Source organism: Mycteria americana, chromosome Z, assembly GCF_035582795.1.
Source record: "Mycteria americana isolate JAX WOST 10 ecotype Jacksonville Zoo and Gardens chromosome Z, USCA_MyAme_1.0, whole genome shotgun sequence".
Classification (NCBI taxonomy): Eukaryota; Metazoa; Chordata; class Aves; order Ciconiiformes; family Ciconiidae; genus Mycteria; species Mycteria americana.
Window position 1 is genome coordinate 66428401 of NC_134396.1, and position 25676 is coordinate 66454076.

Sequence of the window (25676 nt, forward strand, 5' to 3'; positions counted from 1 at the left end):
TGGTGGGAGGGGAGGGTCTATTATAAATATTGAGTGCCACAGATAAAACACATAGCAATTGACTGTCCTTTCCAGTAAGAAAAGCAAGGAGCATCAAAAGAAACCCCTAGGACCCAGGTTCAAAGTATGTAACAGATGTCGTCCTTGCAGTGGGTAGTGAGCAGGCTAGACAAGCCATTGCTGCTGCTCAACAGATAAGCTCCCCTAACCCCCTGTGCAGAGGCCTCTAGGGAAGACTTGCATACTCCTGCCTTGTTTTTACAGCTCCCTAGCCACCTGGCTCCTGGCCTCTGCTGGAAGCAGAGCAGTGGGACAGATGGAAGTGAACTCACCCCGACATCTGTTCTCAGTGGCGAGCTGCGGGCCGCGCTGATCGTCCCAGATGCGGCGGATCCCGTCATCACAGCCCACAGCGCCCTGGAAGCCCCTCAGCAGGCGGGCGGGTAGTTCCACTTCAGCTGGGGCAGAACGGCTGTCCGGACCCGAGTGCTGCAGCCTAGACACACAGCTCACCCATGGCCGCCGACAGCCGGGGCACGGCACACGCCGGACAGAACAGTACTTCCCCGCGAAGAGCAGGTGTCCCCGCAGTGCCGCACGCTCTCTTTTCTCACCAGCGACGGCTGCAGACCGGCACCGCCGCTCCGCTGACCGCGCTGCGGCAGGACCGGTCCCGCCCGCAGCGGCTCCCGGGTGTAAAGCAGCTGATCCACACGGCTCCAGCTCCGTCCTTTTCCCTCAGCGGGTGCCCGGTGCAGGCGGGACACTCGCTCCTCACACCGCCACGGCAAACACTGACTGACGCCTTCATCCCTTCGCCGAGACGCCTCCTCACGGGCCGGCTCCCCGCCGTGAGGGCTGCCGGAGGGCCCCGTGCCCCTCCGCCTTCGCCAGCTCCTACCGCGGACCCCGTTACCACCAGACGGGGCGGCAGCACACCCCCTCCCCCCCGGCCCGGCCCGGCCCGGCCCAGCCCGGCCGCCACCCCCCTCCCACTCCCTCACAGCTCCCGGCGGGGGCGGGGCTGTGGGCTGTGGGCCACGCCCCCTCCGCGCCCACCGCTCCGCTCCTATTGGGCGGCTGCCGCCGCGCGCCGCCGGCATAGCGCTGAGGCGCGGGGTTCGGTGCGAGGCGCTTCTCTCGCGCTCTCCCGCGCTTTCCCTCACGCGCCAGCGGCCGCCGGATGATGCGCCCCGCCAGCTGCTTCGGGGCTTCCCTCTGCCCCTTCGACGACGCCGCGGGTGGCGGCTGCCGGCGGCCTCACTGCCGCTACTGGCACCGCCACCGGCACCGGCAGCGCCACCGGCACCGGCAGCGCCACCGGCACCGGCACCGCCACCGGCACCGCCGCCGGCACGAGGCGTCACGCAGCGGGGAGCCGCCCGCAGCCGCACCGCAGCCTGCCGCCGCCGGCCGTTCCCGGGGTGAGGACGGCGGGAAGGATGGCCGGGCCTGTCCGGTCTCGCCGCGCCTCTTCAGGGGTTGTGGGCGGCGGGCAGCAGCCGGGGGCTGCCGTGCTGAGGGAGCAGGGCCTCGCCGGTTCTGGGGGGGACGGGGGGTTGCTTTCCAGGTGGCGACGGTATCGTTAGAGGCGGTGGTGGCGGGTGCTCGAAGGCACTGAGGTGTGGGCATGGCTTGGTTCCTGCTGTTTGAGAATGGTAGTTAAATAAAGAGCTGTAGTGCTGTGTGTGAGAGCTGAAGAGTGAAATGACACGATCGGGGGTCTTTGTGGTCTTGCTCTGTCTTTGCTCTTAGAGAAAAAATATTAATTAAACACCCCCAACTTGGCAAACAGAAGTGACAATACTAGGATTATAATATGTGCTGGTGGTGCTTGTGCCTGGGCTTAGGCCTCAAGAAGCTGGACTTGGGTGGATTGCTTAAACCACTGTGTGATAGTATAATAAATGCTGATGACTTCTCACTTTCTTGGTAGGAGGATGTCACCTTTTCTTCGTGGTGCGTGACCCTTAGCCCTTGTAATGAAGAGCAGAAGTTGTAATATGAATTGCTTTTAATCTTTGTAAGGCACTTACAGGATGAGCAGTCTGCTAATGTCATGTCTGTTTTTTAAGCAGATGCTACTGATTTTCTGCCTTCACAGCTCAGGACTCCCAGAACTTCAGTCACAGTGCAGGTTCTCACTCTGTACCTAGTCTCTTTCTGTGCAGCAGGAGCTTTCATTTCCACACAAAGTACCTGGGTTTTCTCTGTCACCTGTAAATAGTAATGTGTTATTTCAGTCTCAAAGATTTCTGTGCTAGAGCATAAAGAACTGCAGCCTGGAAAAAATACTGGGATAACTTAATGGTTGCTAAGATCTGTGGTGGTCAGGGGAGCACAAAAAACCAGTGTGGAGTCATTCCCTTCCTGACTTCCACTTGCTGATTTTGCAGGTAGCTAGCTGTGCAGCATGATGTGACTTGTGGAAGGCTGAGTCCATAGGTGTTTCCTTTTGAGTGACCAACATCTGTCATTAAATGGCTTCTGCAGTTTCTAGCAAGTTTGAAGCTTGAACCCTGAAGGTCCGCTCAGGCTCTAGTTAGTCAAAGAATAATCCTATAACATCGATTACTACATAGTCTAAATGGTATCTCACCTGTATAAAAGGTGAGATATTTGTATTTCTGATAAGAACAGTTACCAGCTCATAGTGGCTCAGAGTATTTCTTTGAGGTAGAGAGGTGTACTGGTTTTGGCTGGGATGGAGTAAGTTTTCCTTGTAGCTCTGTATGGTGCTAAGTTTTGGGTTTCTGACCAAAACAATGTTGATAACGTGCCTATGTTTTGGTTATTGCTGAAGCGTGTTTGCACAGCCTCAAGGGCTTCTCTGTTTCTCACGCTGCCCTGCGAGCAAGTAGTCTGGGGGTGGGCAAGAAGTTGGGAAGCAACACAGCTGGGGCAGCTGACCCAGGCTAACCAAAGGGAAACCATGGGAAAAGAAGGAAGAAGGGGAGACATTTGAAGTAACAGGCACAATGAAGCCCTTCTTTCCTGGAAGTGGCTAAACACCTGCCTGCCGATGGGAAGTAGTGCATTAATTCCTTATTTTGCTTTGCTTGTGTGCACAGCTTCACTTTACCTATTAAACTGTCTTTATCTCAACCCATGAGTTTTCTCACTTTTACCCTTCCGATTCTCTGCCCCGTCCCACTGGGGAAGTAAGAGAGCAGCTGCATGGGGCTCAGCTGCCAGGCAGGGTTAACCCACAACAGGGTAGTGAGGCTTTGTGGTACCACCCTATTTTAGTGTATTGTTATTGTGTTAATGCCAAAATTCCTTATTTTTGAGTAACCTGGAAAGGATCCCATTCACTAACAAAATGTGACTTCCTAGTAATTCCCTGAAATGTTTCGTAATTACTGATACAATCACTGTTGAAATCAAATGGTGACATGTGTTTTTAAATGACAATGTAAACAGTGTTGTTAAAATACATGATTGATGCTAACGGATCTCTTGGATGACAGGGTCTGTATACAATTAATAAATTTTTGGGAGGGTAATAACCACTACATTTTGTGATTTGCCAGAATATCCATGTGAGGATGGAGATAGTGCCTTGAGAAAGTGTCAGGTTGAGTTTTGGTAAGCAGTCTACAGCTTATAAAAGCTAAAAAGGTAACGGTTAGTCACTTAAATCTGCAGTTGGAAAACTTGACTTCCAAGGCTGCTTAAAGTTTGTGCACAATTATAAATATGCCTGGCTTGAAATGTTACTGGATGTTTGGGACAATGAGACTCGTAGTCCTGTGCATAATAAATAAAACAGATTATTTCTTTATCCTCAGCTAAAATCTGTAGATTGCAGTTTAGGATGACTTAATTTAAGGTCATTAGTTGTCTTTCCTAAAAGAGAGGCAGGTGATTTACAAAAACCCAAAAGGGTTAAAATAGCAGTACATTCAGTCAACAATGAAATTGAGGAACAGAAGGAACGCTCACAGTACAGTCTTCCCAATTAAATGATTATAAACACTTTAACCCTTGAAAATGATCTTAAGGTAAGATACTTTCTCCTAAGGAAACCATTGTAGTGTATTTTTTAGCACAACACATCATGTGGTTTTAGTTTCCTGGTATATACAAATAATGGTTGCTGTTTTTTAATTAGAAAGATACATTGTTGAATATAATTGTCCAGCAACTGTTCTTGAATATAATTTACTACAAAATTGTTCTGCAGGTCTCTCTCTCTCTTATGTAACAAATGAGGATAAAAATGCTAAGCAGCGGTGTAAGCCAAAAGAAGTGTTTCCACGTGAAAATCAAGATGGGAATTCAAAGATGTCTCCATTTAGGAGTAGTCGTGTATTCACAAAGAGGTCGAGAAATGACGTCTGTGAAATGACCCTAGTGAAACTTGAAATAAAACTTGAAGAATCTGATGATGAATGTGATCTTGTCATTGATGTGCCACCACAAACTGTTATTAAAAAGCCAAGAATAAGTAAGAACTATACAAATGAGAACACAGACAAGGAACTGGCTGCTGTAACATGTGCAGAAAAATTACATGATAGTGCTATAGCAGACATTCTTGAGTGTACAGAAGAAAAAGCAGAGAAAATGATCACTTCGTGTAAGAATGGCAGAGGTTTAAATAAATCTGAAAAACTTGGCAATGTTTCTCTGAAAGCAAATGAGATTTTACCTGATGCAAACATTGATATATTGAAGGTTTTGGAGAAAAGAGATGCCCTTGCTTATACTGAGGAGAAACGTGTATCTTCAGCTGCTTCTATTGAGGCAGACATGCAGAAGGGAATTCTGAAGCAAGGCAATGCAGAAACCAATATATTGGTCGAAGCATTTCTTCAGGAGCATGCTACCAATGAAGACTATGTGAGCAGCGGAAGACTAACACAGTCTGTCGTGTGTACCGGTCACTCTTCTAAAGACGAAACCACAATTGAAAGACCTTATAAGGAAATAATAAATACAAAGGAGAGCAAGAGCACAGAAGAAAATGGAGGTAATGGTAGCCCAGAAGATACATACCCATATCGAACTTACTACTTAAACAAGAAAGAAAATGAACTAACTCTGCTGAGTTCATCCACTGAGGAAGCAGAACCCAGTGGGGAGGACACAGAGCTCTCTGAATCAGATGACCCTTTAGAGGAGTGTCGGAGAATTTTTGATGAGTTTGAAAGAGAAGCACAAAAGAAGGATGGTGATAAGCAGGTATTTTGTTTCCCTTTCAGTGCTTGAGTTTTTTTCTGAGCATATGAGGAGAGGATGTGATATAAAGTCAAGTTCAAATACTCTTTCCAAAATGTCTTAGTAAAGGTGAAATATTTGAGCCTTCAACACTAGTAGACAAAGTCATAAGAAACACGACTCTCTAGTTTGACAATGGGCGATCTGTATATTTCCTGAAGTAGAAAATTGTTCTGAATAGATCCCTGCCTTACTTTTACTGTAATAAGGAAAGTTTGAGAGTCAATTGTGTATTTAGAAGCCTCCTGTTCTTATAAACAACTATAGGAACTTTGAGTACCACTGCCTCAGCTTCAAAGCACTGTGGCTTAACTGTTCTGAATGTAAAATAACTGTCTAATACTGATGGAATTGTAATTTTCCTGGGAGTTTTTTGACTGATTATCCTGAAACATTGGAGTGAATGGGTCATGAGGGTATTACTGAAGTCTAGAGCTTCATAATGGTTGGTCTAAATAGTCTGTTCTTGTTTTTAATAGGCCTATGGAGGAAATGTAGATCTCAGTTTATTAGAAACCAAAGTAAATATTCCTGGACAAAAGAGAAGAATTGCACACACGGCAAAATATGATGTGAGTTATAATCTTGTAATAAACTGAAGGTCAACATAGCTTTACTTAGCATCTGTAGACTCATGTTGAACTTCAGGTTGGCTGGTTCTTGTAATCTAATTGTAAAAATATTTTGAAATGAATTAGAACAAATGTCTCATCAACTCTTCTGTTAAAAGTTGTAGCAAAAGTTGTAGTACTTAGAGTTGGTTCCTGATGCAGGTGAAGTAAGCTGCCCAGGGTAGCTGAGGGTAATGAGTACTGAAAAGTCAGTTTGGAGTGGAGGTTTGTACTATGAGATTACAGATACAGCACTTGGAAACCTAAAGTGGCTGTTGCTTTCCCTGCTTCTACAGTGCTTTAGGTGGCAATGTTAATAGCAGGCATAATTCTTTCAGCCCCCTCCACCACCCCTGAGCTCTTTCAGCTTGGCGTTTTCCTTCCAGAGACAGCATGCTAAGCTCTGAATCTGATAGTAAAATTCAGTTTTAAGAAGCAGCGTGTTAACTTTAACACTGTCTTGCTATGATTTGGAACTGCTTGAATGTTAACTCTGGTTTTCTGTATGTGTGTATCAGGTACGTAACAAAAATGTAACAGTACCTTTGAAAGCATCTCCGTGGCAGCAGGGTGGTGGTGCAGGAATTCAGCAGGCACACTGGGAGGCAACGGAGTTTGCAGCTGCAGTTAAAAGGGGACAAGCTTTTATTGCTACAACTTCTCAACAGAAGAAAACTACATCTGGATTGTCAGCTGCTCAATTTCAACACATTGGACCAATGGGTATGACAGCTTGATCCGTAGGTTTGACAAACTAACCTTCATTTTGCTTCAGTTAGGCATCACTTGAATGTGTTCATTTTGTTCTGGGGAATGTTAGCTGTGAGTTGAATGATGGCTAGCACTTAGCTTGTGCAGATAGGTGCCCTATCCAACTACAAGGTTATATCTGAAGTCTTGGTAGCTGCAGCGGAAAGGGGACCGAGTACTTTGTGCTAAGTTCTTTGAACGTGTGCAGTTTTGACCAAAACCCTGAAAAACATTTGTTTTGTTCAAAGTCTTTTGATACATGAGTTGCAAGAATAAAAAAAGAAATCTGGTGAGTTTCCTTTTAGTACTGATATCAACTGTTAGGTTTCTAGTCTGAAGCATTCAGACCTTCTGAAACAATTTGTTAAATCTTATGATTTGAAAATCAGATGTTCTTCTCCCTTTAAATTCTCCTTCATATGTGAAAAAATCCTGGAGTAGAAGTTATTTTCAGCATTTGATACTAGTTAAACAGTGTTTCCCCTCCAGTTCTTCTACTGTCACTTTAAAAATATGCTTACAAAGTAACCTACCTAGCAGTTAAATTAATAAAATGCTGCTTCGTAGTTTCATTCATGTGTCTTTATTACACATGCTATAAAACATCTTCACATAAAATTCAGTCATTCTGCCAGTGTATGCATTCTTTCTGAATAACAGTAAAGTGGATTAGTGTATCTCATGGTGTACAAATATGTCTTGCTGTGTAACAGGTGCTGGTGCAAGTGAAGTTAAGCAGGATGCCTGCGAGTCAAATGCAGGTATGTTGGCTCCAGAATCTCATGACAAATTTTTATTTCTGAGATCTGTAGCTTCCCTGACTTTAAAAATGCAAAGCAATACTTCAAGGCACTTACTGATTGCATTGGAAGATGAGGTTAGAATGGCGGTTTTCCTGATTTTTTTTTTATTTTTTTTTTCTTCCTATCATGCTTTTTTGCATGGGAGGGCAAAGGGACAGGGAAGGCAGGCCAGTAGGTGTTTAAAAATCATAGTCATTACACCTCGAAAATAGCTGTTAACTTGACTTCTGTGGCTGCTTTATTCTAGCATCTTCAAACTGATATATGATCTCAAAAATACTGCAGAACACTTTGCATAAAATCTATTGGCAGAAGTGAAGTCTTAATATGTTTCCTGATGTTCCAGGTTTGCTTCTGTGCATTAGTTTACTTTTACCCTTCTTTGACAAAGCAGCTGTGAAATACCTGTGTTCCAGATTAATGTGATTTAAATAATAAACCTTACCATTAGAGTTTAGATTCAGTCCGTATCTTCTGTGTGTTTCAGCCTCTTTAAATTTCCTTGAAGCTCAGCCCATTGAAACCAGCAGTGGCCAACTGCATACACTGCTGGAAGGAAATGTTGCAACAGCAAGGCCCTGTGGACTTTCTGTTAGTTCATTCAAAAGGACCAGTCTTGTGCCATGCAAGGTACTGTAGAGTTACTGCAGCAGAACTGGATATATGAATGGGAACAGAAGTGGATTTAATGGGAACAGAAGTTAATTTCAAACAGTATTTTATAATGTAGACCCAGTAATGTGATATACCAGTATAGCTCTTTAAAAAAATTACTTTGTTTCCTCTGTGCTTTAATCAAGTTGCTATGCAAATTGTATTTTCATTTTCCTTGGTTGTACTAGCCAGCACTACAGGAATGTAAGCTATAAAATGTTAATCAAAGTGGTTGTGATGGGAGAGTTAAGTATGAGTTTGTTTTCAGTCAAGTCATGCTTGCACGTTGGTTATTTTCTCTTAAAACTTCATGCTGTGTATGGTGGCAGATGATAGCTGATGAAAGGCTTTATTTGGCTTCGAGAGGTACCCTTATAAATTAAAGGGCTTTCAAGGAACTTGTCAAGAAGTTAATGCAGGCATATTTTGGTTTGTTAGTGTGAACTTTGCTTTGTAATTTTGAGTGGCAGAGTTTCTCTTCTCAGAAAAATTACTCTAACCTTGCTTTTTTTTAAAGTAGAGGTCACTGAAGATTCCTGGGGTGAGTTCTGCTTTCCAGTTAAAAATGTCCAATATTATAGCTTCAGTCAGTTTGGTTATTGACATTTTTCTAAGATATTAAGTATGGATTACTTCATGCTTCATATCTCCAGTATGTACCTTCTTGTTTCCTAAATAGAATACTGCATGTCCCAATAATGGTGAAACTAGGTTGTGACAATGATACACATTGCCTTTGTTCCCTTTATGAAAAAATTACCTTCTCCTTGGTGGTAGCACACGCATTTAAATGCTGCTCTTAAAGGATCTTCCTTAGCAAATAAATGTGGTATAGACATATTACTCCTTTTTTGATATACACAATGCATCTTTGTAACTTTTTGGACCTTTTTGGGTGTGACAGTACCATGGTTAACCTAACTTACTGGCAGATTTTTGAATGTGATGATTTTAACTTCTGTGCTTAATGTGAAAATAAGCATATTGTGATAAGCAAAACCTCTACATTGCATTGCCTAACAAAGTCTATAGGTTCCTAAAAACAAACTCATTTTTTTCAGTCTAGTTCACTGGGACCTTAGTTTACGCTCTGAGTGAAGTACTGCCTGAAATAAAGGTCAGATGGAGAGCATGACTTAAATCATAACTGACCTGCTAGTGCTTGCTGAAGGACTGAACATCCTCTGAGGAAAAAAGAAGTTAAAAAAATAGTTTTAATACCTCACATAACTTTGAGCAGAAGACTACTTTGTTTAGTTCAAGCAGGGAAAACCTCTATCAGCTACTATTGCTGATGGTTGTTTCTGGCTCCCTGTCATGTGCAATTCCAGTTTTCCGAAAAGCTATTCAGAAATGTTTGATTTTTATTTATTTATTTTCTTTGGGGATGGGCAAAAGAATGTTTGAACTGGTTTTAGTTCTTCGGGTTATTTGTTACATATTGACCACATTAGTATGTTTGATTTTTTTAAGGTTTCTACTCAGCAAAGGCCTTCCATTCCAGAATCAGGATCCAAAGTACCATCTGAGACAAGACAGAGATATGTCAGATTTTTTTTTTCAGAATGCATCAAAATTTGTAGCACAGTGAATGAAGCTATGGACAAGGTTTGTAATGTTTTATAGATCTTTACAATTCCACTTCTGAATTAAGTCAGTAAGTCTTATCTTGCACACTGTGTTGGTGGGGTTTTTTATTTGATTATTATTTTTTTTAAGGCAAATATTTCAGATTTTTCAGTAAGCGGAAAATAAAATGTACTTGGTCTTATACTTGCCAGTGTTACCAATCAGTTTCAGTTTTCACCAAGTAAAACCATTTGTCTTTAGCACTGCTAATTAGCTTCCAAGAAGACATGTTATTTTAGTATTAAAAAGGAAAGGTTTTTCTTTTGCAAATGCAAAAGAAAAATCTTTTTGTGAATACTGGAGGCTTCCTGGAATCTAATAATGACTTTGAGACCTATTCAGGGTAGGAGTAAAACATGTTTGAAGGACAACTATAAATTTCTCAATTATTTTGAGCCTTTGATCTTGTATCTACTGTTTACACCACACAAAGTGCTACTCAAGGTTATAGCCAACAGATATGGTCTGACAGGCACAAATATCTGGAGCTTAACCTTTAGGTCATCTAAATTTCTTGCATGCTGGAAATCAGAAGACTTTCTGGAGGTGTCCTGATAAGGCTCTGTACGTATATTTAATTATACGTTGAATGAAAGCTGGTAAAACATCAGATGTTACTACTCTGCCATTTACAGTGTGTTCTCTGTATTATGCAGTATACCTTTGTATGCCTGACTCTTCATTCTAAGTAATGTTTCTTTTACCTTCCCTTTTACTTTCTCCTGTGTTATTTCTCAGCTTCGTCAGTTCTCCACTTTCTCTTTTCCTCAGCTGAGAGGCTGTAACTTGTGAATTGTACTCGCTGTAGTGATTGTTAGAAGGCAGCGTTTATGCCTGAAATGAGCTTCTCTTTTGTTGACTACGCAGGGTAGTGTAAGCAGTGAAATAAAATCAGGGAAGAACCGTTTTTCTTCTCTCAGAAGATTAATGAACATAGTCCTTATTTCGAGTGTGATTCTTCAGAGTTAAAAGGTGCTGGACCTTCCTTTCGCTTCTGTTTCTTATGCCTTTACAGAAAGAAAATGAAGGAAGCATTTCTTGACCTAAAAAAGTAATAATGCCTCCTTTGAAGCAGGATCAGAAAAAGCTGTCTAGCCACAGGAATGGTTACCCTACGAGTGTTCAAATTCACACAAGGATTAGGTTTAAATTCTGAGTTGGAGCGCTGATTTCCTCCGCAGATCTTTGCTTCATAAGTACTGAATTTGTCTTTCTAGGTATCTCATCCATCTGAGTTTGTGACTCCTGTTGCACTTCATATTTAGGACACTACTTGACTGTGTATCTACCTCTAGGTTCAGAATCTCAGATACTAAATGGCAGTGCTTTTTGTAGAGCATACAGTACTCCACTAATACTCAATCTCTTTTCTTTTTTTTAAATATAGGCCCTGATAGAAGAACAATCTGTTTATGATCGTTGTGGCAGTAAAAATATGTACCTGAATTTTGCTGTGAAGACTCTCAAAAAGCTGAGAGATCATGGTAGTTTTGCTTTCAATGAAGATTTTTTTAAATGGGTTGTAAGTCTAGAACTTAGAACAGCAGAGAAATGTCTTAAAATGATTATTTAGTTTAACTTTAGTAAAGATGTTTCTGTATATTTAAATCCTTTTGTAGAAATGTATCACTGAAATAAATGGATGTTTTGATTTATAAATATTTGCTTAGGATATTAACAGGAAACCTAAAATGGAGGAGAAATGGTAAAAATATGTTTTCCTGTATTCAGGGCAACTTACTAACAGCAGATCTTCCAGTGGTGCTGGATCCATAAAGTCAGAGGAAGAGAAAGGTAAAGGGAGATGTCAGTTCTCCACTTTAGCCTATAAATGGGCTTATTTCAGCATTAAAATGTTGCTCTGTTTTTGGTCAAGCTTTATCTATTAGCTACTGCAAGGGTTTCCAACACAATTCCCTATTTATATCTGAAGGCTCCTTCTTAGGGGAAAAAGGTTGAACTTTTGTTTGAAAAGAGCACGTTGTTTACTATTGCATGCCTAGCCTCTCTGTGATAGCTAGTGAATTAACATCCCTATTGTTTAGTGTCTTTGTTTCGAATAATGCTTCACCTCTAATCACTTCTAATTGCTCTGAGGTACAAGCACATAGTTTTTGCATGTAAACTATAGTGCATATCTTGTAATTTCAGTTCGGTTTTATTTTGGAAGTACTAGGATATTTAAGTGCTACTTACATTTGTTCTGATATTGCTTAAGCTCTGGGTTTGTTTACTTTTAGGTTTTTGGTTGTTTTTTTTTTTTTTAGCATTTACAGGTGGTGCTCTATATGAACTTTTAAAAGATTATCTTCTGACTGAGGAACAGTTGGATGAAAATAACTTCCCTCGACCAAACCCTGAAAAAAATGGTGGTGCAATACTTACTGGGGTCGTAAAAAATGCTGCATATGATGGTAAGTGCCTACTAGACTGCAATAAAATTGAATTTCAGTCAGTGGTTCAGAGGACAGTAAAATACACGGGTATAAAATTATATGTTACAGCAGTGTTCCATATTTAGTGCCTGCACAACAAGTGAATTCACAAGCTTTCATAGCTAAACCATGAAGCTTCATAGGTCTGTCTTAATTTTTGTTTCAATGTAATAATTGAAGAAGTTGTAGGTAAACTTGAATCTCTTATTGTGCTATAGAGAAACTTTTTTTAATACATGGCTAATCTTGGGAGGCTGCTTATATATTGTTACTCTGCTTTTGCAATTACTGTTCATGTAACTTATTTTACACTTCAACTGAGCATTTTCTAACTTTATGGTAAGCCAGCTAGGAAATATAATATAATTTTTTTTTTTAAGCTCTCAAAAGAGTGTGCTGTAGGTGTGGTGAAGTATATGCTGTTACTTCTTCAGGAGAATATAGACGTAAAGAAGAATGCAACTATCATTCTGGTAGAGTATTGGAACAAAAAGGTAGGTATCCTTGGCATTCAATCTTTGTGGAAGCTGTTAAAAGTTATAACATCTCACGTCAAAACTCGACGAGATCAGAGTATGAAACTTTTTTGCACAAGGTTCAGCTGAGATACATTCTGCTGTACTTTTGGGAATGTGGCCTGTTTTCTCTGAATATGCCATAACTTTAGGAAAGCTGATGTTAATAAAACCATGTGGGAAGAAGGTAGAGAAATGTTCATTGTGTGGTCTTGTACTGAGTTCTAACTGAACCTTGTCATCTTTTCTGAGAGACACCTTAAATACTCAGAAGCCACACTAAGTATTTCATTCAGGGAGAACCTTCTAGAACATACTACAACTTTCTCTCTCCCATTCATTGGTAAACCTTGTCTTGTGGTAAACCTTGAAAACCTTGTCTTGGCAGGGGAGGGCGGGGGCGGGGAATGATGTACAGTTTGTAATCTTGGCATAGGTGGGACTTCTTTCCACAGTGCAGTCTCAGGAGAAAATGGAAAAGAAGTTTGAGAGGAGGAGTGAGGGTACTGATTAGTTTTTGCCATTGCTAGTTGCTGCAAAAGCTGCTGAATTTTCGACTTTTCTTTTTGGCAGTTCCTGGTGGCATGGAAAAACACTATAGCTGTTGTGAGAGAATAGTTGGATCTGCTGGATGTCAGATTGCAAAGGTAGGAATAATGTTCTCAGTAGGTTTATATAATGAAGTATCTCAGTTTTGCTTTCTGTGTCCTTTTGACTTAAAGCTGGGTCATATCTTTCTGTGAACAGTTTGGTATAAGCCTTTTAGGTTTACTTACTAGCATTTAGTAAATCGTGTGGCAAATATTGACAAGAAGTATTATATATATTTATGCTCCTGAGTCTGTTAGAGAAACAAATTGTCTGGCAATTTGGGTAAGATATCTAGCAAACTTGCACTTAAATATTAATGGAAATTTTGCAGCTTCATGTTCATGATGGAAGAAGGGAGAAATTGGAAGGTTTCATGAAGACATTAATTAAATCACCGCCTTTTGATGGAAACTATGGTGTATATGCTCTGGACTGTGAGATGGTATGAGCAACCTAAAAAGTTTGGTTCAGTTAATAGAAAACTATATTGCTGTTTATGAAGCAATTTCCTAGCTGTAGTAGTTTGGAACTCATGTCTCTGAGGTCTGCAGAACTCTGACTAGTAACTCTACATGACTAGACCTTCAGTCTTACTAGTCACTCTACGTGACTAAACCTTTAATGTTGAATATGTAGTCAGCAAAATAGTTTGGATCTGTTGAGTTGGTAGCCAGTTCTGCTTTCTGTACAACTTACATAATGTAAGGAAACGTCATTGCTGTGTAAATGCTTGTTAAATTTACTTTTTTCTTTAGTGTTACACAACCCACGGCTTGGAACTAACTAGAGTGACAGTGGTCGATGCTAAGCTACAGGTTGTCTATGATACGTTTGTTAAACCAGATGGTAAAGTTGTAGACTACGATATAAGGTATGCTAATTAGTCTATAGTACTTCAGGATTAGACTTAATAAATTGGCAGATAACTGTATAAGAAGAAACATGCCTCTCTTAAATGTCTATTTCTAGTAATATAAATCAAAGACCTTCAGTCAGGAATGAGGCTTTTGTTCTTACAGGCTCAATTAAGAACAATTTTTCTCTTTGCCTAGTTCAATTTATTTTTTTCCACATTTGAAGACTTTTTCTCCCTTCCTCCAAAAAAAAAAATTTTAAGTTAAACCTCCCAGAACTTGCTAAATTCCCTAAGGGGTTAGAAGCAAATGCAAATTTCATCTATAAATGTTGTCTCACAGAAAAGCAGTATAGTCATGAGCCATGCATTGAGACCATCAGACTGTACAGCTTAACAAGATTTGGCTGTATTTAGTGCAGATCACTTGTATTTGGTCTTACTGTTGGGTTTTGTCTTTGAGAGCTGGAAGACATGTTTTTGATTCCTATTAGTTCTTCGAAGTCCTGCAGCTGCTCTGGGAAGAAACACAGGTTTTGAGCCTCACTGTAAAAGAAGTTGGAGGAGAACCAACATAATGTGTTCCTACTTCAACAGCAATATTTGTTTGCTCAGAACCCTGTCTATGGTCCATGCTTAAACAGGCTTAGTCGCTCATAGTGGTAGAGCTGAGTTAATTTCACCTAGCTTAGTTTATCTTACTCTATCTAGGTGAAAAGGAAGAGAATGAAAAAATGCATTATGTTGACTTCAACGTTGCGTGATTTCAAAGCTGGCTAGTGTTAACTTGAGGCGCTGGGGGAATGACCACTGTAAACTTAGTTCTTCTAGATATTTCTTAGTGTCTCTGTTAATGAACCTCATCTAAATCTGTCTTTAGACTCTCTGGAGCAACGGAGAATGATCTGAAGGATACCACAACATGTCTTCGGGATGTACAGGCAATACTGCTAAACTTGTTCAGTGCAGAGACAATTTTAATTGGACACTGCTTAGAAAATAACTTATTTGTTCTCAAGGTAAAATAATTTGTTTGAAGCCAATTTTAAGAGGTGACTACTTGTCTTTACTGTGTTCTAATTAATTTCAAAAGGGAAAAGAATGTTGCATTTCAGCAGATCAACAAGTATGAAAAAAAATGAAATGTACTTGATTTTTAAATGATAGCTGTATTAAAAGTAATACTACATTCAGAGAAGGAAGAACTGTATATACAAACACAATATGGTAGAGATTCTGACATTTGGGCTTCCTACTTTGCTGTTCTGTGCTTCTAGCTATGCAACCATACATCACCACTGAATAACACTGTCTTTATTTCGGAATTAACAGAAACCTAGAATTGTATGTTTTATGATCTTGCTGAACTCATGCTGGCAAATGCATAAAAGGGAGTGACAATTCAAGTAATACTAAGGTATTGCTCTTAGAATCTCTGTAAACAATTATGCTGCCTGTCAGGTACCAGAAATGCATGGATTATGCTATTAAATATCAAAGGCAGCAATATTCCGTAAGAAACAACCATCTGCTCAGGAAGGCTCGGGGGGATATTATGAATGTCTACCTGAAGGGAGGGATGAACAAGCCTGAGCCAGGCTCTTTTCAGTGGTTCCCAGTGCCAGGACAAGAGGCAGTGGGCACAGACTGAACCACAAGCGGTTCCCTCTGAACATCAGGAAACACTTTTTCACTGTGAGGGTGACCAAGCACTATCACAGGTTGTCCAGAGAGGTTGTGGAGTCTCCATCCTTGGAAATCCTCAAAAGCCATCTAGACCCATTTCTGGGTGGCCGGCTCTCAGTGGCCCTGCTTGAGCAGGGAGTTTGGACAAGATGACTTCCAGAGGTCCCTTCTGACCTCAATCATTCTGTGATTATTACTAATGAAGGAATTAGAATTTAGCCTTGATAGGCTTCCCTGCTAGTGATATCTAAAGGCCAAAGCAAATGAGACTTTGCAGTATGGTATTGGCTAGCTAAAACCAGAATTAATCATGTTCACTGTATATATATACAACTAATGAATAAATGTCAATGCAGTGTACAGAAGTCACTGCAAAGCACAATTTTTCCACAGTTCTTGCCCCACGGTTTGCCATTCAGTAATGAACACAGGAATACAGGACAGATGACATAGTGTTTGGGCATATTATTGAGCAAGGAAATGGTGTTTAAATGCTAGATGAGATTTCTTTAATAAATAAAGGAGGTGCAGGACTGTAGCTGGATGTGTAATCGTTACTGTGGCTTCTGCTCTTTTCCAGCTAATTCATGACAGAGTAGTGGACACATCAGTAGTGTTTCCTCATCGGCTAGGTTTGCCTCACAAAAGAGCACTTAGAAATCTGATGGCTGACTACCTCAGACGAATTCGTCAAGATGATGGTAAGAATGCGGGTTCTTTTTAAGGAATAGGTATATTGCATCATGAAATGGGAGACAGGAATAACCCAGAAAACTGAAAAGGTAGTACTACACTCACTGTCATTTAAAGCTTTGTCTTGGATACCTTTCCTTCAATAGTATAGTAAATGCAGAGGATATACCTGAAGGGCAAGATGGTTGGTGTTGTGGTTTAACCAAGCTGATACAGGTGCTCTTCAGCTGGGGTTTTCAGTAGTAAAATTATGGTAAATTTCTTGGCTGGCTGTCAAGGACAAATCAATAAATCTGTTCTACAGTGTGCATATAATACCTATGAAACATTGCATTTGACAGATGTATTTTGCCTTGACCATGCTGTTCTAAATAATTGTTTTTAATCTGATCGTGGAACAAATTAAATTGAGTAGCTAATAAACTGGCAGATTCATATTTGCTTTTATCAGTGAACCCTTCTGGACAACAAATAATACTCTATTCTCCTAACATATCTTCATTGCCCAGGCAATACATAAATGGTCGCACTGAGCAAAGTTTGATGGCCTTTGATACCCAATGAAGTAGCTAAATGCTGCATCTCAAAGCTTATAATATCCTCTGACTTCCTTTGCTCTGACAGTCTGATGTATAGCACTGCAGTGGGAGTAAGGGGAATGTCAAAAGTTATTTCTACAGACTTTATGATGGCTATCTCAAATAGCCACAACTTTGCCTTTAGCAGGCTCTTCTGCTTAAGTTTGGATTTAATCATTCTTTGTTGATCACCACTGAGCTTTTAAAATCCAAGCTTAACCTGTAGAGCTAGGTAGCTGCCACTTCTAGAAAAAATGGAAAAAAAAATCCCGATGCATGACTTCCATTCCCTATGTTTATATTGGCTTATGCTGCTGCTTTGTGCTAGTTTGTGTTAGTTTTGTGCTAGTGCAAGAGCAAGGTAATAAACTTCGTCTGGATTTGCTTTTTTTTGTAAACCTAGGGATTAGTAGAATGAAACACCCTTTGCTATCACAAAGCAGTAGGTCTGTGGTGATTTTGCTTGCTCTGAATTTAATTGACTGTTTGCCTTTTTTTGACCGTCTCAAACTGGAGTTTGACTAGGAACGTGTTTTAAAGGGTCTCAACTCCAAGATTTTTGGTGTCTAAGGTACAAGAGCTGCAACTGCTGAGGTAGCTTGACTTACAGTATACCATATACTTGACTTGACTGAAAAATTGAAGAATACATAACAGAGCTAGAAGACTATGGTTTCAATAATTGAGCCTTTTCAGACTATTTGAAAAACATGTCTCATACAGGTTGTACTTTCTTAAGCAGTTAAAAATAGCAGCAGCCGAAGGGTGGAATGGCAAGGCAGAGCACTACTTCATGGGTTGGAAAGCAAATGAGAACTGGAGCTTTCTCTGGCAAAAGACAGTAAGGGTGGAGGCTCACAGGATCACCTTTTTTTTAATCCAAATGACAAAATAGTTTCTGTTTGATTATTGGCAACTGTTCTGTTCTATTTCTTAAGGTACATTTAGGAGGGGAGAAAACGAGAACCTGCAAGGTTGTTACCAGCTGTCTTCTGATTCTGTGAATAGTAGAAGTTACTAAGTGGTGTAAACTTCTCTGCCACAGATAAAAGCTATGACTCTCCTCCATTAGCTTCCACAGCTTTTTATATGTCCTGTCTAAATAGGTATTGCAGGGATAGGTCTTATAAAATATGCTGGTGAAAGTATTCATGTAACACACTAATGCCGTTGCAGATGACTACCACGACTGTGTAAATTATGTGTTCACTGAGAGGGAAGTATAACCATTTCCACACTCAAGGAGATACTGCACTGCTTTAAGCCAGTAGATACCTGAATTGCCATGACATGTCTGTAAATGTCTGAAGATCTTTGCTTCTGAGTCTAGGCTGCTACGTATGAAAAATGATCTCAAATCACTGGCATTTAAGTTTTACAAGAGAAAGCTAGAAGCTTGTACTTCTACTATTGAGACATCTTTTGTTGTGATAGCACTTAAGTCCTCTGCTTCTTTGGGGAATGGAACAACTCAATTAAATCTTAGAAAATTATTTTTCTCCCTAGTATCAACTTACTATATTGTGGCATTCTCCCCTGCCCAAAGCAGTTGTGGAATCAGTAGATGTGGAGTCTGTGCAGTAATGCACTGCTATAGTGCAAAGAAGCAATACCTTTTTCTTTTTGAGCCACTGACTCAGAAACATAGAATGGGGAGGGGATTTTGCCACCTTCAGATGAAAATGCTGAACTCTATGCGGTCAGATTTTCCTTCCACAACTTTTTTTGGTTTCTGAATAACCAGCCCCTGTCCCAAACCTGTTTATCTGAGATCTTCTGTACCTTTATTAAAAATTCTATACTCAAAATAGTATCTTTGTTTAACATAACTTAAACCATACAGGATTTAGACTTCCCTTGATCAGCTTATATAGGATTTACTGAGTGACACATACTCAAATTAGACAATGTGACTATTTGACACTGTGTCAAATTTCTGTTTATGAAGATGATGGCTGAATATAGTAGGTCTATTCTCCACCTGTCCTAAAGTTGCTAGGAGAGCCCCAACATGCAGCTTTGGCTTTCAGTAAGGAGCATTCGGAACTTTCAGTAGTTAACTACCATTATCCTGGCAGCCAGCATTTTCTCGTGTTGACTCAATGTTAGGAAGGGTATTCTGATGCCTACATTAAGTGCCAACTAATGAAAGGATTATATGCATTTCTTGTTTGGGTGACTACCACTATTTTCTGGTCAGAATGCATTAAAACCTTTCTACTGTACTTTTGTAGTTATGGGAATTGTATAAAACACGTGTTAACTTGCAAGTTGTTGACTTTTTAAGCTTTGACTAAACACGTAATAAAAATGTATAACCATATATAATTTAAAACCTTTAAGTCTATTCTGTTCAGATTTCGTGGAACACTTCAGTAGATCAGGACAAGTAGATTGTCCTTAATTAATCAAGACAGAAATTTACCATCTAGTTACAAAATCAGCTTGTCATCTGTTACTCTTTCAAATTCTGATTTGAAAGTACATGACTTGGAGAGGCTAGTTTTCCAAAGACAGTTATGTTGGATATTCTAGGCTACTAATCCAGGCTCTGTTGGATATTGAAGCTGGATGATACAGTGGGAAACTGAATATTGCCAGACAATGCTGGACTGCTAGAAGCATTGACTCCTTGTAGCATACCTTGAATCCTGGTAGCAAGAAGTTGCACCAAAAACTGTCTGAATACCAAGTGTTGTCTTGAATATTCAAGACAATTGTTCAGCTTAGTAAACAAAGCTACCATTCTTCTATAAAGGAATACATAATCTAACACTTCTAATTTAATTTTTTTGTTCTCCTCTAGTTGGTGGTCATAATTCCAGGGAAGATGCAATTGCTTGTATGGAACTAATCCTTTGGAAGGTCAAGGAGGACAATAAGAGGAGAAAATGGTGATTATTATGGCTCTGGAGGAACAAGATAGGGGAAAAAAATCAACCTCAGTTTGGCTCACTGCTCTGTAATGCTTCAGTACCAATTATTTTTCTGATGTAAAAAAGAGGACAATGGGAAAATCTAATTTTCCCATTGGGAAAACTCGACTGTATCTACTTCGAAGCTTAAGATGTACAGGAAGCAGAAAACAGAAATGCACAAAATACAAGTAAGAAAGATGTGCCAAGTAAATTCTTGGGTTAAACAGCAAGCCCATGCATTTTTTCTCTTCTGTTAAAGAGTATTATTTCTGTAATCATCCTTACTACTCTGTGTAGCTGAAAACTATTATTTGCAGTAAGTGAAAGTACTGATCATTTAAAGTTCTGGATATAACTTTTGATTTCACTTTGTTCAGCCTCTGTGAAATAAAACTTAAGTTTCTGCTGTATGATTAAAGTTTAAGATTATTGTTTTCTTTTTCAGTTTCCCTTCCTGCTACTTTCTACCTCTCCTTCTGCTTTCAGCAAGAGAGAAAACAAACTTGGTAGTGTTTAATGTACTAATTGATGCAAAAAGACATAATGGTAGAAATGTGACCTCTTCTGGAGCAGAATAAGCGGGTCTCCTTTAAGTGAGTTGAGCCTGTAGGAAGCTCTTCAACTGTAAAAACAATAAGCTTTGATGTATAAGGGTTTCCAAAAAGTAGAGTATTTCAAGAAGTAAATAAGTTCACTGCTTCAGCTAAAATTGGACTATACTCGAAGATATAATTCCCTGTCTCCCACTTAAGATAGGATTCAGCATCTGCTGCCTTCAGAGAGGAGGATTTTGAAGTCTGTTGCCACTTATTTTTGTGTGAAGGAAACAAAAATGTAAGAACGGACCATATTTTTTGTACAATACTAGCTCTGAGTTTAGTTATGCTTTGTGCTGATTCATCAAAGAAAGCTAAGAGTGGTGAGGAAAAATGGTCTTGACTGAGGACCCTGTAAGAGAAGATCAGTAGTGTAAAGCCATCTAAGGAACCTCCATCATCTGACTTGTCTTCTTCATAACTTTTTCATGTAGTTGACTATTGAATCACTAAAACCAAATGGATAAAATAGTGTGCACAATAAGTAAAATAATTTCAAAATACTAACTTTATAAAAAAGTAGCAAAATAAAACAGTCTTCTGATGCTGGAAGTAATGAAATTTCACCAAAACTGAAATGTGGTGTGAATATAGGTGCAGTTAACCATTGGAACAGTGACTTAACTCTGAGTCATATCTCTGTCATGTCTCTGCTGCCACCTGCCGTAAGCATACTTTTCTCTTTTGCACTTATATTTATGATACAGACTTATCTATTGCAAAACCTGACCTGGCATCTTCAGGAGCTGGAAGCTTAGTTCATGTTCTGGAGATGTGAGACTGGTGTGGTCTGATTAGACCTCCACAGTTTACAGAGGGACTTGCTGAAATTATTGGCTCCTGCTGTGGGAATATCACCACCTGTGTCATATGTTGTGCTATTAAGTGAATATGTGAAAGAGCTCTAAAATATTATAAGGAAACATTACACTAGTTTTGCTTGATTTGAGGATTTTGACTTACAGCCTGGAACAGTTTGGCTTGCTTTGTTCCAACTGCTGTTTAATCAGTGTTTCCCTGTGTCCAACCGGTTGCCTTGCATGTGGGAATGGCTGATCAGTATGTGACTTAGGGAAAGGAAAAGTGGTGTGTTGGGAGCAGGGAATGTCATGTACCAGCACAGGGAGGGAATTAGCAGCAAGAGGGAAAACTTGTGTTTGACTACAGCTGAACTATGCCCTTGTAATTGCTCATCTCCTTTAGCTGGGGCTCTGCTTATTTTCTGCATTTCCCTTCCCCATCTTGCAGAGTTCACAGAATCACAGTATAACTGGGATTGGAAGGCATCTGGGGAGATCATCTAGTCTAGTCCTCTGTGGTGTCCAGTCAGGTTTTGAATATCTCTTAAGGCTGGAGACGCTACAACCTCTCCAGGCAACCTCTTCCATGGCTTGACCACCCTCAGTGGAATTTCCTAGACTTCTGTTTATGCCCGTTGTTTCTCATCCTGTCACTGGATACTGCTGAGAAGAGACCACTTCCATCTGCCTTACTTCCTTCCATCAGGTATTTATATGTTTTGATGAGATGTATGTAATAGTCAACATTTTGTATTTTAGTTTTAGCAAATGCCTGACCATCATATTTTGGGTAGTGGAGAGCGGCTGTGTTTGACTTCAAAGTTGTCAGGCACAGTCTTGTCCACAGAGAATTAAGAATTAAATATCTGCATTGTTTAAGACCAGATGTGTGCTTCCTTTTGGGTTACTGAGGGGTGGGAGAAGTGCAGCCATTGAGTGGATTAGCTGAATTCAGATATCACCAAGAGTAGTTATACCTTACTTCTCAGCCAATCTAATGAGGGTAAAGGTGCTTATTTGGAGTTTTTGTTACCCCTCCCCTCACGATGGTATCTAGCGAACCTGGCATTACACTAGCCAGTGATGTCTGTTCTCAGATCATTTCTTAGCTTTCCTGCCAAGCACACTGTGTTCTTCTGTAGCTCTTCAGTTTTGCTTGGACATATTAAGGACCTTTTTTTTCTGTCTGCACTTGGGCTGTTGAACAATCAGAGCTGTTGCACTAAATGGAAGTTGAGGATGGAGAAGGAGAAGGCTTGGGGGAGAAATTGCGTGGAGGCTTTGCTTCTGCTTTTTTGTTCTTAAAGGCTCCACTTTCTCTGATCAGGTGTCTGATTTTTTTTTTTTAAACTATGGGTAACACTTGACTGTAAGCAGGTACCTGCCATTCTGGATCACATACTCCTCAAAGCATGGCCAACTCCACTTGTCTGAAATGCTGCTTTTCTTTCCCAATCAAAAAATTGTACTGAGTATGAGCTTGATAACTATGTGAGAGAATATGAGAAAACTAATGCTGTGATATCAAAAAAGAACTTGGGGAATAGCTGATGATACTTTAAGCTTGTGCATAGATGTCGGCAGGTGTAAATAAGTGGAGGTGTATAAAGAACATTAGGACGTGGGGTACTTGGAATAATGGAAAACTGTTGGCACTGGTAGCGTTATGGTCTCGACAGCAAAGAAACAAACAGAAGACACTTGGAAAGGAAGGGACCTGAGATCTGATGTATTGTGCTGTGGAAGGCAGAACATAGAACCTGCTAACGATTAAGCTGAAAACCTTTATACACCACCTACTGCCATAAATTGGGCTTTCCAGCACTGGATAACAGACAGTAAAATCTAGCTGTTGAACTTGGGATACCCAGTGCACGTTGCAAGTGTAGAAGCAATTCGTCTATTTGAGACTCTGACAGAACTAGTGCGTGTTCTTAATAGCTGTAGTTCTGTGATGTATAGACTAAATAGAGACGTCTCAAGCTGTGTATTGGAGTTATTGTTTTCTTTTGTGTATTTTTTAAAATGCCAATTTAAAAAAAAATTAAATTTAATTACAGTGGATTAGAAAGTTGATGCATGCCACAATGTTAAATGAAGATACGAAGAACAGTTATAAGGATACTTAAGTGACCTTCAGCTAAATTTACAGTGAGACTGGAGCACTTAAAATGCAGACAGTATTAAGACCTATTGGGTTGATGAATGACTGACTCTTTCCTTATGTGACATATTGGTCCAAGTAAAAGTTTGCCACAGGAGAAGGGGTTCACATCAAGTAGCAGAATAGTCAGTTGTGTCTGCTTGTTAGAGATGTGTGAGACAGTAAGCTGTTTTAGACCCGTGAAAAATTCTGTACAGAAGATGGAGCAGTTCCAGCAGAAGTTGTTAGCTAGCTTTGCCTGGCAGCCTAGAAAACAGCTGTGGAGGTCCATTCCTGTTCACCTCACTGGCCTGTAGGAACCTGGTTGGACTGCAAAATGCAATGCTCATGCTTCAAAATTGCCTGGCCAAGTAGTCTTTTATGAAAAATGTAGTGGAACTTGTTTCTCTTTTCCATTTTGGAGTTGTTCCTTGGTCCAGTGAATCTGTGCACTCTTTGTAAACTCAGATTGTAGCACCGGTACTTACAGTGCAAGTTCTGCCTATCTCAAGGCTGCGCAGGTGATCTCAGCACCCTTGTTTGTTGATTTATTCCCTTTTAATAAGGCTCATGGTGCCTCTCCTATTTGAGTCAGCCTGGTGTATGCCAATAATGTTACTTTTTACTCTGCTGTGATATCCCTGCCTTATAACCAACGAAATACCCACCCCGAAACTCTCTAGCATCTTCCTCCATGTCTTGGGGGGTGGCCCGATCCACCCAGCTAGAAAGTCACTGAGGTCTGGTGGTCAGTTATGAGTTGGTTATCAGTTATAAGCTGATGAGTGGAACATATGTGCAAAGCATGAGGTTAGCTGATAAATGAAGTTTGAATAGGGTAAGTCCACAGGATCCCATGTGGTTGACTTGATACCAGAAGCTCAGGCCAATCCTGCCTCTATTTATGTACCCTAAGGACTAGAAGATCTTTCTGGCAGGCCAAATATCATTGTTTTGAACTATTTCAGTACAGTATTTTTAAGAGGCCATACCACACTACAAACTGCATAAGGGATAAAATAAGCAAAAGTAAGTAAGCCCTGCTTGTATATAATAGGTAGTAATTTATAATTGTGCAGTGAAATTATTAAATGAAATACAAATTGAATAAGACTCATGTATATCCAGGCTAATTGTAAAAATGTGTTTTACAATATGTAGTATGTTCCTCAGTCCTATGCTTCATGATAATTGCTGTATGGCTGCCTCCGATAGCATTAAACACTTCAAAATATATGCGTATTTTGCATATGGGCAAACACTGACTGTTGAACTGGACAATGAAAGAGCAATAGCATGCCTTATATCTTACATGTGTCAATAGAATTTTTGAACAGATTATTTCTACTTTTACATTCAATAGCTCACTTTTACATTCAATTAGGAGTCTTACTTATTTATTAATTATCCTTGGTGAGCATACTGGATTGACATCTGCTTGCAACTCCCATTGTTCCATTGAGTTTAGCATTTTTGTTTGAATCACAATGAAATGTCTATGAAATACTGCTATAAGATACTGACTTTGCTATCACTAGCTCTTGGAAAGTATCAAAAATATCTAAGATGGCGATACCTAATGCATTACAATAATTGTATGTATACACTACGTGACTAGGAAAAAAGAAAAGCAGATTTCATGACTTCAGTCTATTCCTACTCTGAACAGTATATACACTTCTACAGCCTGTGGAGGCAGAGGTTATCGTGTGATATACACATACATATCTGTAGTAAAACAGTATTACTGTATTATATACAGTTAGAACTATACACAGTTCTACACAGCACATCACATTTTGGGCTCCGGCAGATTGAGTTTTGGTTTTCTTCAGTACATCATTGATGAATCTCTTAAGCAGCTTCTTCAGCGGAGCAATCAATGCCTGCGTAAGTAAACTTCTCGTATAGGGTAGTATTCACATAGGTCTGGGAAGGAAATAAACAGAAAGAGTGTGATGCAAGGTGCATTACCTCCAGAATCCTAAACTATACTGAAATTATTCATGGCCTAATTCTTTTCTAGGGATTCATTCTTACCTTCCTTTCTTCTAACATCCTGTTCAGTGACACCAGTATCTGAGCAAATGATGGTCTTTCATATGGCTTCTCTCTCCAGCACTGTCTCATTAGGTCATACCTTTAAAAATCAAACACCAACATTTGATAGTTTAGATACATAGGTTAAAGCTACAAAT

General features: G+C 40.0%; 2 protein-coding genes across 2 annotated transcripts in view; one reads left to right on the forward strand and one right to left on the reverse strand.

Annotated features, from left to right (window-relative positions):
- The first annotated feature begins 515 nt into the window (after positions 1–515).
- LOC142402809 (uncharacterized) lies at positions 516–19919 on the forward strand. Its single transcript, XM_075488633.1, has 13 exons — positions 516–957; positions 4115–5187; positions 7298–7345; positions 9515–9649; positions 11058–11154; positions 11938–12084; positions 12486–12599; positions 13194–13267; positions 13543–13653; positions 13967–14082; positions 14945–15083; positions 16331–16451; positions 19828–19919. Exons 1-13 carry the CDS (start codon positions 516–518, stop codon positions 19917–19919), a joined length of 2709 nt encoding a protein of 902 aa, XP_075344748.1.
- Positions 19920–24564: 4645 nt separating this feature from the next.
- TEK (TEK receptor tyrosine kinase) overlaps positions 24565–25676 on the reverse strand; it is a 41966-nt gene continuing 40854 nt past the window's right edge. Inside the window, exons 22-23 of the mRNA XM_075526496.1 lie at positions 25519–25618; positions 24565–25407 (exon numbers count right to left, since the gene is read on the reverse strand). Of these exons, the coding sequence (XP_075382611.1) occupies positions 25333–25407; positions 25519–25618 (175 nt within the window). The 3' untranslated portion in view covers positions 24565–25332. The remainder of the gene's footprint in view (positions 25408–25518; positions 25619–25676) is intronic.

What these genes read in the sequence shown, in the direction of transcription:
- LOC142402809 (XM_075488633.1), top strand. Translation starts at nt 516, where the DNA reads ATGGCCGCCGACAGCCGGGGCACGGCACACGCCGGACAGAACAGTACT. An exon ending in ACCCCCTCCCCCCCGGCCCG is followed by an intron (nt 958 to 4,114) that starts GCCCGGCCCGGC and finishes TTTTTTAATTAG; the next exon opens with AAAGATACATTGTTGAATAT. An exon ending in CAAAAAGCTGAGAGATCATG is followed by an intron (nt 11,155 to 11,937) that starts GTAGTTTTGCTT and finishes TTTTTTTTTTAG; the next exon opens with CATTTACAGGTGGTGCTCTA.